Source organism: Gymnoscopelus microlampas (assembly GCF_963454915.1).
Source record: "Gymnoscopelus microlampas genome assembly, chromosome: 12".
Classification (NCBI taxonomy): Eukaryota; Metazoa; Chordata; class Actinopteri; order Myctophiformes; family Myctophidae; genus Gymnoscopelus; species Gymnoscopelus microlampas.
Window position 1 is genome coordinate 6,706,555 of NC_139949.1, and position 15,000 is coordinate 6,721,554.

Genomic DNA, 15,000 nt, shown 5'->3' on the forward strand with positions numbered 1-15,000 from the left:
TGTAGGGTAGGTGGCTGCTCTGGTGGAAGCACAGAGGAGCGTGTAGGACTGCAACTCTGCTTCCTGGTCCCAACTCTGGGTGGTCATAGTTTATTGATAAACTCGTCTATATTTCTAGAGATGAGCGCCGCACCATCCCAAGTTGGATGTATGCAGTCTCTCCCCATCAGACCAGTTTTCCCCTCGAAAGTTTGCCAATGATTTATAAAGCCCACGTTATTATCTGGACACCACCTTGATAACCAGCGGTTGAATGAAGACATATGGCTGTACATCTCATCACCAATCATATTTGGCAGGGGACCAGAGAAAACTACGGAGTCCGACATTGTCTTTGCGTATGTGCACACAGACTCAATATTTATCTTTGTGATCTCTGATCTCTTACGTCGTGTGTCATTGCCACCGCAGTGGATTACAATTGTATCATAACGTTTATGTTTAATTTTAGCCAGCATTTTTAAATCTGATTCAATGTTGCCCGCTCTGGCCCCGGGGATGCATTTGACTATGGTCCCTGGTGTCACTAACTTCACGTTTCTCATTATAGAACTACCAATAACCAGAGTTGTATTCTCAGTGACACGCAGAGGGGGCGTTCCACAGCAACCAGGGGTGCAACTTTCTTCGAGGCCGGGGAGGTTCCAGGAGGTCTGTCGATGACATCCCCAGACTGAGGGCTGGGCTGGTCGACTGTGTGTCAACCGCACCTGACCCAACTCACCATCCTCACTGTGAGTCGGGGGCAGCCATAGCTGAATGGGTAGAGAGCGGAAGCGGAAGTTCCGATGCCAAGCCCCGGCAATTTGTCAAGGTGTGAGCTGAGCAAGACATTTAACCTCTAACTTGGTATTGGTATTCAGGTCGGGATACCAATGTTATCCAATCAGGAGAGAGAACTCACACAGGATACAGGATAAACACGTTTTTGTTTTGTTTTTCTCAACATTTTTATCCCGCGATTTTTGTAACCCATTAAACACGTTTTTAATTGTTAGTGATGGCAAGTGAGCAGACACATGTGGAATTGGGACACTATAGAAACTAAGCTGATAAATGGGTACTCTCTTCTGATTGGCTGAAATTGGCAACCCACTTGAAAATGTATTTTCTGTTTATTAAAGAGCTAGAGAGACAGGGAGTCCCCTAGACTGAATGATGAAAACAAAACAGGTCATCATAGTATCCTCTGGCTTTTATTAATAATGTATTGTCTTGTTTGATGTTCAGTGAATCTTATCAAGTGTTGTAATTATTTTTAGGTTTAGACACATTGTTAGACATAATGAGACATTCATATACAAAGTTTTGCACAAAAAAAGGTTTCACATTTACCCAAAACATTGACAAATAATGCATGACATTATGCATTATGCATTTATTTCTATGGTGATTTGACGTTTGAACCATCTGTCATGTTGGGTTGTCCTGCACTTCTCTGTCTACGGATCTGAAACAAAGTTACAGTATAAATGTACAGGATAGACTGTCATTGAACATGCATTACGATGTAGGCTGGCATACTGTATCATCTACTGTCATATCTCTTTACATTAACTGTGTGTTCAGTTTCTCCTTCACGTGAATGCTTGTGAACGAGGTGGTGGCACTGTCACACAGTAAACACAGCTGTCCTTTGAACAGAGGAATTGACCACTAAATCGTTTATAACAAATGAAGTGATACATCTGAAACTGAAAATAAATGACACTCCTAGCATTAACATTCTATAATAAAATAAAAAAGATGAAATTATATTAAACAATATAGTATTTAATACAGTATTTGGATTGTATTTTTAAAAAGTATACTATACCATTTTCATAGTGGGTGTTGGATTACATCATAGACGTACATAGTTGTCTAAAGGTAAATGAAAAAAACACTCATGTTGCACTTGTTTTTGTTATTTCACAGGTTTCAATTCAGTTAAATATCATATTCATTAGGGAAAACAAACAAACAAAAACAAAAAGACAAACTTTAATTTGCTTCCAAAAAGGACATGTGTTGTTTACTGAATGAAGATGTATGTTTAATTTGAAGTTACATTAATTTAGATTAGAACCAGTTTTGTTCATGATTGGTTCAAAGACTGACCGTGCTGCAGTGGGAAGTGCAGAGAGCCAGGAGCCAGGAGGTCTGCAGGTGAGCCCTGATTGGTTCCCTGAGACTGAACCGGTCTGTAAAAAAAAAAAAAAAATATATATATATATATATATATATATATATATATATATATATATATATATATATATATAATAAACAAGATGGAATCTACTGCTGTCATGTTGATGAGTAGACAGAGATCAATAATGTTTACTTACCGGACACAACAACGATCTGTAAATAAGAAAAGGTGTACCATCAATCTTTGAATCTTGAAATTGTTGTACAACAGCTACTCAGTATGTTTTATGTAGAGTTGCTGAAGATAATATTGCGCGTTCACTTCTCACTATGTTTGTGCGGAATGCAAAACACTATACACAGTTGTCATAGTGTATTATACAATTCTCAATCCTCTTGTTCATTGGGCAAAGCATTGCATTTTAAATATTATTTACGATAAGTAGGGCTGGGACATTAACTGATTAATTTAGATTAATTAATTACAGAAAATTAACGCGATTAAAAAAATGAATCGCATTTTAATCGCACTTACTGTAGTTTATGCACCACAGAACTCACTGGACGAGTTTCAGGTGTACCGATCATACCAGTGCACCAACCAATAGCCAACACACCCCAGTGCACGCAATGGGACAAGAAGCCGATCAGACTGCTTTGCTTGGCCCAGTGGATGGGAAATTTAGATTTAAAAAACTCTCTGATGGAAGCGTGGATAAAAACACGGTTGTGTGCAGAACACTTTTTGTTGCTTAAACTTATGTATTCACTCATTGATCCACTCATATACCAAAATCTGTTTTAACTGAAAATAAATTGCTTCTCAGGTCAAATATTGATGTGCGATTAAACATGTGATTAATTTAGATTAATTAATTACAAAGCCCCTAATTAATTAGATTAATTGTTTTAATCGAGTCCCAGCCCTAACGATAAGCTTTGTGTTTGTCCAATGATTGGCTATTGGAGTGAGTAACTTTCCTTCACACAACTGAAGAGGAACGGAAAACACATGCTGTCAAATCCACCCCACAGGTGCAAATTGTGAACACAATGCTCACACACATTTAGAAATGCTTAAAGGACAACTTTGGTTTTTCACAAACAAGGCTTATATTTTAGCTTGTAATTAAAGTAAATAAAAGATGAGTGTTTTTATTTTTTTATTTTACTGCTTTCTATAATTTTAGCAATTTTAGCGATATTTTTTACAGTGGGCGGGGGCATTCTGTCCGGTGGCTAAATATGTCTTTTACACAATAAAAAAGGTCCCATGGTCTTTGATGGCCAGATGTGAGTTATTGGGGGCTAGAAGAGCTACTGTAAATAATAATAAAGAAAATGCAGAGTTATTGTGTAAAAAATACATATTTAGCCAACGGACAGAATGCCCCCGCCCACTGTAAAAAAAGATCGCGAAAATTGCAAAAACTATAGAAAGCAGTAAATGGGAAAAAAAATACACTCATCTTTTATTTACTTTAATTACAAGCTAAAATATAAACCTTGGTTGTGAAAAACCAAAGTTGTCCTTTAAGGTTCCAGTGCACTGTTTGCATAAAACAAAGGCTATCGTCTTTTACGTCCCCCCTACCCTCAATATTAGGGTGATTTAACGTTACAGTATATTCAACATAAAAGTGGGACAGCTATACTTTGTAACAATGATTTCATATTGTGCAAAATATGTCGATATCTTAAAGTGAGCTTGAGTTGCGGCTACAACACTAGCCGAGATAGACCATGCTGAAACACTTTGCCCTAGAAAATACTGTTTAAATTCACCATACAACATCCTGTAAAATAATGTTACATCAACAATATGTCACCTTTAATATTTCATGTCAACATTGTGGAAAGCAGTAGTGATTGAACCTCTGTGGACATTATCAGCTGCTCGTTGTGAGTCTCATAGGAAACCATATTTTTAAATCACCTAATCATTTATGACCCTTAATTATACTGCACGTTAATAGATGTTCATGGATGCACGTTTCCGATGACAATTGCCAGGGGTGCGCGTGCGTGTGTGTGTGTGTGTACATCAATGACGTACCTCTGCATTTCCTCCACAGACACACACCCAGAATCAGCAGAAAGACGCAGCCTCCAGCCAGGATTAGAGACAGAGTGACACCTTTTCTGCTCTGAGGCCCCGGGTGCTCTATGGCAGAAAAATACACATATTCCTCTTAAACACACATCTTATCAAACAATTCCATTCAGAAGATATTAGGGCAGAGTCACAAATAAAACATAAACAAAAAAACACATTTAAAACATTCATGACATCTTGACATAGGAACGCAATAATCACTCCTTCATTCTCGGTTAAAGCATAAGATAACAGAGACATTGTAATCCGTGTGTCCTTAATTGTGTCGTAGCTCTATGGAAATGGATGACCTGTGTCCATTGATCAGAGACAGAAAGAAATCCAGGAGGTAATGTTTTCACGACATTCCTACAGGATGAGAGCTATTTTAAGGTATTCTGTAATAAATTGTAGGCTAGTACCTCCTCCAAAATGAAGCCCATACCCAATGTAATATATTGAAGATCTGGGACATATTATCAATTATTGAATTTGATCTATTGTGTTGATTTGGATGGATTTAGATTGAAACGGGTGGAGCAGCTGGTCGTGCTTCTGGTCAGGATTCTCTCTTCCTCCCGTAGCCTAATATTTATTCCCAAGAGGAGAGATTTGAAGTGTTATTCAAGTCCATTTCGATAATCTTTCACATACACAAGCAGAGGGGCTGTATTGCCAGGGCTATCACACCAAGCGACACATTGATCAGTGTGTTCAGGTGTTGTTACCCATCTGTGGGTGATTGTGACCTAGAGTATGAAACAGTTTTCCCTCACTGGCATGAGTAAATATTGACTGAAGACTTTGTCGTGTTCCTATACCACACACTGGGCCTCATTTATCAATAGAACCTAAGGGATCTGTGTGGATCCCAGCACAGGATTCATCTCATGATGGGGTTCACGTGGTGTTTATCTACTTACATAGCATAGAAGCCTATCATGATTATACGTGGAAGGGCACAGGTAATTAGCATACCCAGGGCACAGACAGCAGTTTCACAGACACCTCACACAGACACATCCAATAGGAAACCATAACACAGCAGAAATACGACCACGGCCTTAACAGCGCAAGTCCAAATCGAACAATTATTTAAAGACATAAACGCATTTAAGTCAATTGTTGTCGGTAGAATTTTAATGAAGGTCAACGTCAACACACATACTAGCCTACTGCAGTTCACAATCACATATGCATTTATTGTGTGTGTGAGTGTGTGTGCTTTTTACCTTCACAAACAACACCAGCATATCCACTGTCACCACAGTCGTCGATTCCAAACCCTGAATGGCTGCACTGAAATAGACTTGATTCACTGCCTGAACATCTGACATTATCCAACAAGATGGACAGGGGGCTGTTCCCATCACCTTCATAATCACCATAACCACCACAGTACCAATTATTATAAGACAAATCCTCAAATGATGCTGACAGAGCCCTTCCACAGCCTAACTGTCTACACACTACCTGGGCATCAGTCAGATCCCACTGATTGTCACACACCAACCCCCAACTCCCATTGTAGGAGACATCTACTCTGCCAGAACAGGAGTGTGGTCCGCCGACCAGCTTCATCGGATGGTCAGCTGAGTGAGAAAAAACAAACAAACAAACAAACAAACAAACGTCATAGTGTTGTTATTGGAATAAAAAGTTTAAATATTTATTGTGTCAAATGTCATATAATTGTACAGTATGTGATTTCATTAAGATCTACAGAATGCTGTTTCTCTCCTCTCTAAGGCATGTTCTCAACATCTGGCTCCTAAGACTACCCAAACTGCTCCCAGATGTGTAAAACACCTTGCCATCTCCCTCTGTTTTCGAAATCTGATTCAGTACACATAATTAGCTCCTATGGTAGATTATCCAGCGCAAGATTAAGCGCACTGAGACAAACTCTAAATTATGACAATACTTCCAAGTGTTGAAAGTAAATATGATTGTATGTGTACTATGCCGGTATATGTGTATCTGTGTGTAAGTGTGGCTTTGTTTTTGAGCCATGCACAGGAGGCACACAATCTGTATCGCATCACAAAGTGTTGACAGCTTGTAGATATGTTATTTTTGCGCACGTGACAACCTTCTACTATTGAATGGGCTGCTCCAGCTCCACGGCTCTAATCGATACAGTGAAAAGAGAGCGTTTTTATCTCAGTCAGAAACAAAAACATATTGCATTCATTGTAACGAGTAACACAGCATTACTTAGATCAGTAAAATGTAATAATATTTTGGTTTGGCAAGAGAAATAAGTTACACTCCTCATTCCTGTAATAATATTATAGTAATAAATGACTAAGTAACGCGTTACTGCCCAACAGTGGTCCTCACTGGGCTCATGAGCCAGTTGTCTGCTGACTCTGTGCGGTTTGGGTTTCATAGCAATAGGAACATAATAGTAAATATTACGTTATAATGTACATTGAATGAAAACAAAAATATAAGATTGACTCCACATTGTTCACATCTAGAAGCATGCAACATTTTTTCCAATTCTTTGTGTTATTTATTTAGTCAGTCAGTCAGTCAGTCAGTCAGTCGGTCAGTTAGTTTTTTGTTTTACCTTCACAAGTAACTCCAGCATCTTCACCGTGACTACAGTTGTTGATTCCAAACCCTTTGTGTCTGCACTGTGAGAGGCTTGATTCATTGCCTGAACATCTGACATCATCCAACCAGATGTTCCCAACACCTTGACCGAAGGATGCATTCCCCTTTGCCGACAGAGCCCTTCCACAGTCTAACTGTCTACACACTACCTGGGCATCAGTCACATCCCACCCATCATCACACACTGTCCCCCGAGTGCCATTGTAGGAGACCTCTACTCTGCCAGAACAGGAGTTTGGGCCGTTGACCAGCCTCACTGGAGGATGAACTGAGTGAGAAAAAAACAAAACAATCAAACATAATTTTGTTATAGGAAGAACAGTTTAAATATTATGTAAAATGTCAGAAAGCCTGCATGATACAGTATGCATGAAGATTCATTAAGATGTACAGCTTGCTGTTCCCATCCTCTCTCAGGCACGTTTGGCTCCTTAAGCCCTATTCGCACTGGATTAGTATTATGTGGGGACCTCTGGTAATTTAGAAATTACCCCCTGACGTCTGTATTGTTTGTGGTGCATTCACATTGAAGTCTGTATCTTATTTGAAATTACATAAAACTAGAAAAAGCACAGGTCTCCGCCAGGTCAGGTAGGTTATTGTGGCCTCCTGGTGGCGCTATAATAGGCCAACGTGAAAAGGGTGCCATTTCTTCTTAGGCCTTGCACGACATTCGGACACTGACTGCATTCATGATTTGAGGCATTTTGTTAAAAACATGTTTCGCTAAATTAGACCTGTTGGTGGCGCTATAACAGGCCAATGTTTAAAGGGTGGCATTTGTTCCTCACCATAGTGTGAATGTGTGTGCAAAGTTTGAGCGCAATTGGACGGTGCGTTCATGATTTGCGGAATTTTGTTCAAAACAAGCCAATAATGAAAACTTTAGATGTCAATCTTTGCCAATCATGTAGGCTATGTAATATGAAAAATCAAACACATCCGTCGTGATCACATAGAGATCATGTGTACCGATTTGCGTGAAATTTGGATAAAATTGGAAGGAGTAGTATAAAAAAATGTGTTTTACATAAGTCGGCCTCCTGGTGGCGCTATAAAAGGCAGATGTGAAAAATGCAGGGCAAAGGTTTTTCCTTGACCTATAGGGAGTGTGCATACAAAGTTTTACACAGATCGGTGCAATTATAGGTAAAAACACGAATCGGCCTATTATAGCGCCACCATGAGGCTGATTTGAACATTTTCAAATGGTAGTTCTTCCCAAGGGGCAAGTCTTAGATATTTACGATGAGGCCGACAAAGTGGCCAGAGTGGAGCTGTTTTACCCTGCGCCGACCTGCGGTGTCAGAAAGAATTTATTTTAACGCAAGTGAATGGGTTTTTTGACAAACTTTAGACTAGATTTTCTTACTGTGATAAAAATTGTCATAAATTCTATATGCTTCCAGTCGCTAGTTTAAAGTCTCCTTTCAATCATCAGGATATGCGTTTTGCTAAATTATGGTCCTATTTATTATAACATTTACGATAAAGTAGGCTATTCTCTAGGAGGGGCGGGATGATTTGATTGACAAGCTACACAACCAATAGCATTCATTCCCCGCCCGCCCCCCCCCCCCCCCCCCCCCCGCTCTTGATTGACAAGCTACCCAACCAATAATGGTCTGGTCTCATTCTGACGCGTATTGAAAGATGGCGGACCTACAGTCTTGGCACAATCGGCTTCATTTTCGGTCTGTAGAAAGCAGCGGAGTGGGTTTGTCCATCTCATTTATACAGTCTATGGTTCTTCCTCGGCCTAATGGGAATGTGTGTGCAAAATTTCACGTAAATTGCATGCTGTGTTCATGATTTGAGGCATTTTGTTCAAAACGGAGCACTCCTGCAAACTTTGGAAGACATTTTTAGCCAATCAGGATGGCATATGAGAAATCTGAAAGACCCGTTTCGTTTAATGCCAAAATATGTAGGAGTACTGTCAAAAAAAATGTTTTGCACAAATCGGCCTCCTGGTGGCGCTATAACAGGCCCCTGTGAAAAATGTGGGGCAGAGGTTCTGCTCTGGTATCCAGGGAGTGTGTGTGCACAGTTTGGCTGCGAGCAAGCCAACGGTGCCGGAGATTAGCTGTGCACAGACAGATCGAATGACGGACGGACACACGGACGGACGGACAGGGGGTAAAACATACTCTCTCGTTATGCCTTTCGGCCTGGCGGAGACATCCATTATCATCAAACAGAAAGGACCATTGGTTACAATTGTATATCAAACCGAAAGGACCATTGGTTACAATTGTATACTCTCTGAGTTAGCGTTTACATGAACAATACTTATTTATTATTATAGTATTAATTCACTCACTCACACACTTAGTTCCTGACTAGGGTAGACTATCCAGTGCTAGATTAATCAGTACCCATTTCAAACCATGATAGTTATATCATAAAGATACATAATTTAAAAAAATGCAGTTTCAAAGTTTTTTTTTTCTTTGTTTGTTGTGTTTTTCTTTTCTTTTTTTTTCTCTCTCTCTGGGGACCAAGCTGTTTGTTACACTATCCTGAAACAAGGTCACGTCAAAATGAATTTGGGCATGAAAAGCATAATTGTCTACACTAACTATCAACAATGCTAATACCGACTTTTCAAAATGGACGTTGACTATTCACTTTCACTGAGTCCATAACAATTAATTCATAAATGTATTTGTTGAGTTGGATTGCGGTGGGGCTTGAAAACGTCTGTTGTATTAATTAATACGATGGTGCGTGTGTGCGTGCGTGTGTGTGTGTGTGTGTGAGTGTGTGTGTGTGTGTGTGTGTGTGTGTGTGTGTGTGTGTGTGTGTGTGTGTGTGTGCGTGTGCGTGTGCGTGTGCGTGTGTGCGTGCGTGTGCGTGTTTGTGTGTGTTTTTACCTTCACAAACAACACCAGCAACTTGACTGTGATCACAGTCGTGGATTCCAAACCCTGAATGGTTGCACTGTAATAGACTTGATTCACTGCCTGAACATCTGACATTATCTAACAAGGTGGAGCGGGTGATGTTCCCATCATCCTCATAATCACTATAACCATCTTCCTCTGATGCTGACAGAGCCCCTCCACAGCCTAACTCTCTACACACTACGTAGGCATCAGTCAGATCCCACTGATCGTTACACACCGACCCCCAACTGCCATTGTAGGAGACCTCTACTCTGCCAGAACAGTAGTGTGGTCCGTTGACCAGCCTCACTGGATGATGAACTGTGTGAGAAAACAAACAAACAAACAAACAAACAGACAAACATTATAGTGTTGTTATTGGAAGAAAAAAGTTTAAATATACATTTCAGTATGTCAGGGGTTTTCAACTGGTGGTCCGTGGACCACTGGTGGTCTGTGGAGGTATTGCATGTGGTCCCTGATCATGCATTCAGTAACATAGGAAAGTGAAGAACTTCACAGTCCCTTGTGAAGTTCTGGATGAGTTGTCAGGCAGAATTCCCAGTTTGCTTACAGTAAAAGCAAAATGTGTTTTACCTTTTTTTATTTTATTTTTATTTTTTTTATCCCGCGATTTTTGTAACCCATTTTTTTCACCCGGTGCCAATTTCCTAAGTGATCCTGGGCGCTACACCAGCCCTACACCAGCGCTACACCAGTCCCCCACAGCCTAGGGAGGCCAGGGTTGAGCTCATGCTTCCTTCAGTGCATGAGAGCCAACTGACCTTCTTGTCACCTGACAGGGGGGAGTTTCCCCGGTAGGACGTAGCGCGTGGAAGGAACACGTTATTCCAACCAGTTCCCTTCCCCTCCATCAGGCGCCCCGGCTGTCATGGGGGAGGCGGTATAGCGACCAGGATTACTACATGTTTTTGTGAGGGTATTAACTACCCTAGAAGACACGGGGAGAACATGCAAACTCCACACAGAGTAGGCCCTTTCGCCAACCCCACCTAGGGTATGGGCGCTGGTGACGCGGAGGAGAAGACACGCCCCCAGCGCCACATACATTGTACACATACGTAGTTACAAAAGGTAACTACGTAGTTACAAACGGTAAAACTATAGAGATTTAGCTTTAACTTTGTTTTGTTTTTGAACCGACTGAAACTGAAGGTGAGTTTTCTTTTTTATCTCGGTCAAGAAACAAAAATCACATTCATTGTAACGAGTCATTGTAACCGCTACGTAATCAGTAATATCAAAAAACTTGGAATGAGAAATGTACTTTGAATGAGAAAACAAAGTATATAAGATTGACTCCACATTGTTCACATCTAGAAACATTGACATGCAACGTTTTTGTGTTTTTTTTTCTATTTATCTATTTATTTATTTATTTATTTATGTGTTCATTTATTTATGTGTTTATTTATTCAGTCAGTCAGTCAGTGATTTTTTGGGGCGGGGTAACCGCCCCCTATAAGTGAGTTTTGGACACTGACCAATCCTGCACCGTGATTGGCCAATAGTCTACAACGCAGTCTACACCCCTAACCCTTCCATTGTTAATGCAAATCGATACTTTCAGCCAATCACATTACAGCTAGTGTCATCACCACTAACTGTAATGTGATTGGCTGACTTTGCAAATTCAGGACTGTGATTGGCTAGCGAAACACATGACACATGCGCAGCCCTATGAATAGCAGTATGGACTTAAAAAAAAGTCATTTATCCTTTTTTTTAAGTGAGTCATGTTGTGATGACCACACACCGCCCACTTCACACTGGGTGTGATTTTTTTGTTTACCTTCACAAGTAACTCCAGCATCTTGACTGTGATCACAGTGGTTGATTCCAAACCCTGCATGTCTGCACTGTGAGAGACTTGATTCACTGCCTGAACATCTGACCTCATCCAACCAGATGTCCCCAACACCCTGTCCGATGAATGCATCCTCCGTTGCTGACAGAGCCCTTCCACAGCCTAATTGTCTACACACTACCTGAGCATCATTCACACCCCAATCCCAGTAATGGCCACACACTGTCCCCCAACTGCCATTGTAGTAGATCTCTACTCTGCCAGAACAGGAGTTTGGGCCATTGACCAGCCTCACTGGATGATCAACTAAGTGAGAGGAAAAAAAAACGTATAGTTTTGTTAGGAAGTTTAATAATTGTGTACAATGTTAAAAAGCCCGCATGATACAGTATGTGATGCATGAAGAATGAAGATTACATTAAGATGTACAGGTTGTAGCACCTCTGCACTAAAGCATGTTTGTCATAATGTGGCTCCCCAAACTGCTCCCAGATCTGTTAAAACACATCTCCCTCTGTCTTCTGATCTGATCACCCTCTTCTGTACACATTGTCTCCACTAACTATCTTAAATACTAATACCGACTATTCAAATGGACATTGACTATTAACTTTCACCGAGTCCATAACAATTAATACACACATTTATTTGTTAAGGTTAATTACTAGGATGGAAGGAACGTGTGTGGGTCCGTTTTTTTTCATTACACGCACTGGAGCCCAACCCGTCCCGCAGTAATGAATATAAATCAACAACCCAGCCCGTCCCGCAACCCGTCCATTCAATTGATTTCCAGAGAGAGGGGGACAGAGGTGAATTGCGTCGTAATCTAAAGCCCGTCCGTCCGCCCGCCCCGCGGTTCAACCAGCGGGACCTGCGGGCTACAGGTCGCGCATCACTAGTAGGAACATATCAGATGGCTTGTCTCACACTTCCCATAATGCAATGCATTGACGTTGTCTCACCATCTGTTTGAGCAGCTCCACAGCAGATGAGGAAATACACCACTGTGGAGAGAGAGAGAGAGAGAGAGAGAGAGAGAGAGAGAGAGAGAGAGAGAGAGAGAGAGAGAGAGAGAGAGGGGGGGAGGAGGGGGGGAGAGAGAGAGAGAAAGAGAGAGAGAGGGGGGGTAGGGGAAGAGAGACAGACAGACAGACAGACAGACAGACAGACAGAGCAGATAAAAAGTTATAAGGCTTTTAAGAAGTGAAAGCAAATATCATGACTTTACTGTGTGTGTGTGTGTGTGTGTGTGTGTGTGTGTGTGTGCGTGCGTGCGTGCGTGCGTGCGTGCGTGCGTGCGTGCGTGCGTGCGTGCGTGTGTGTGTGCGCGCGTGCGTGTGCTCTCTCAGTGTCACACATACATTTTTCCTCTTTCGCAAACTCACACTCTCATCCTCTCGTTTTCCACTTCTCTTAGATATTCTCTTTAATACTCGTTACTTCTCTGTCTTGTTCTCAGCTGAAAGTTTAGCCTGAATGTACAATGAAATCATTACATGTAGTTAAATAAATATATGGATACACTCCATAACTGCACTATAAGGCTTCGTCCACACGTACACGGGTATTTTCATAAACGTAGCTTTTTATATGCGTTTTGGGGGGTTCGTCCACACGCAAACGCGTTTTTGCTCTATGTAAACGCATCTTTTGGAAAACTCCTGCCACAGTGTAGATTTTTAAAAACTCCGGCTATGTGTTCCCGTGTGGACACGGTAAACGGAGTTTTTGCATGGGTCGTGTAACGTTTAGCCGTTGTCGTGTGGACAGAGAGATTTTTTTAAACAGGGCCGTGTAGAATCGGAGGTTTTCAAAAACGAAAACGAAATATCTGCGTTTATGAAAATACCCGTGTACGTGTGGACGAAGCCTAAGACAGGGATGGATTAAGACTCACGATCCATTAGTATTAAATTGTCGAAGAGCCCCATTAAATCAAAGGCCATTGGGCACTGGGCCCATTTACCCTCTCCACAACGGAGCCATGCCTGCAAGGTATGATTTCATTTGGTGATAAAAGGATAGAGCACATCTGCACTTCCATAACAAACATACACAATATCACAGAGGATAAAAACACAATATATCCCTTAGGCTTATTTCCATTGTGGTCCGAATGCTTTGGACATCATCTCCAGAGCACTGCACAATGACGAGACACTTGGGGCCCCATTCACGGTCCATATGCCCGCCCCTAACTACCGTTAAATAGGGAGAATTGGAGCTGCGCAGCCCCTATGTTATTCTAGCACCTGCTAGCACCTGCGCTCCCCGTCCCCCATTATGCCGACGCCGTTAGTTGCGCGTGGGGGTGTGGCCGTGGGCGTTGTTGTTGTTGCTATATCCCCCACATTGCCATTCTGCAGACACACATGGGTACGGCTTTGGGGGGGGGGGGGGATAGTGCATTCTAAAAGCACCCGCCCGTTTCTGAAACCACCCGCCAAGTGCACACAGACACTGCAATGGCTTGGTGCCCGTTGACCATTAGCCTGTTGCCATCCAGCCTTGGTGAGAAATAAGCAACCGCAGGTCTATGAAAACAAAAAGAAGCAACTATAAGGCCACATGAGCACTTCAAACTACTAACTAGAGCTTTCATATCCCCTAAATATTTTAGCCCGGCTTGACTAATAATTGACAAATTAGACCCAGCCCAGCCCGTCAGTCATTTTTCTAAAGAAGCTTAATTGCTGCAGCCTTTTTTCTCATTAAATCTTGGTAATTCGTTAAGAACAGGACTCATTCCACCCTGCTATTCCAACAGTCTATATATTATTTAAAAAACAGCTTGGAGCAAATAGGGCTATATAAATATATACACTGCCCCATAACCATTTTAAGAATGATATTCGGTTATTATACAAAATATACTTTTAATTGAGATATTTTCGTTTTTTCCATATTGCTGTCATGTCTTAATAAAATCATGCTTTCAGCAAGCAAAATAAGCAGTAAAAAAACAGTTCGGATTACTTTGTTTGATGGGAAGGAGTTGCATGGAGGTTTTTTCTTTTTTTTTTTTCGTTGCCACTGTCGCAAAAATTGCTTGTTCAGGGTGGGATTGTTGGGTCTCCTCTCTACATGTAAAGTGTCTTGACACAACTTGTTGTGATTTGACACTATAATAAAATTGAATTGAATTGAATTGACATCCAATGTTACCTCGTAGTCGTAGCCTACTGCCCGCGCTGCCTGCTCTTGTCATTTGAAGAAATAATCCAATTTGTCTGAAGATCCATTCTATGTCATGTTATTAAAGAGTGCCGCGCAGTGACAGAAAACAGCTGGCTGATTGATTGATTTGACCTACTTTTGCGCTTCTGCCCTGATGATTAATTATTTGGCAACAGCTGAGTATAACTATTTTAAATGGCTTTCATATACTATTGGAAAGCCGTTGCTGATTGGGACCACAATACGCTACAAATGAA

At 41.2% G+C, this 15,000-nt stretch overlaps 2 protein-coding genes across 2 annotated transcripts in view; both read right to left on the reverse strand.

Moving 5' to 3' along the window:
- LOC311057549 (uncharacterized protein) overlaps positions 1 to 15,000 on the reverse strand; it is a 432,057-nt gene that overhangs the window by 412,827 nt on the left and 4,230 nt on the right. The window lies entirely within an intron of this gene.
- LOC311056721 (scavenger receptor cysteine-rich domain-containing group B protein-like) overlaps positions 3,114 to 15,000 on the reverse strand; it is a gene marked incomplete at both ends in the record, with an annotated part of 15,565 nt that continues 3,678 nt past the window's right edge. Inside the window, 5 exons of the mRNA XM_084073528.1 lie at positions 3,114 to 3,121; positions 4,187 to 4,294; positions 5,599 to 5,817; positions 6,801 to 7,115; positions 9,820 to 10,056. Coding sequence (XP_083929654.1) covers positions 3,114 to 3,121; positions 4,187 to 4,294; positions 5,599 to 5,817; positions 6,801 to 7,115; positions 9,820 to 10,056 — 887 coding nt within the window. The remainder of the gene's footprint in view (positions 3,122 to 4,186; positions 4,295 to 5,598; positions 5,818 to 6,800; positions 7,116 to 9,819; positions 10,057 to 15,000) is intronic.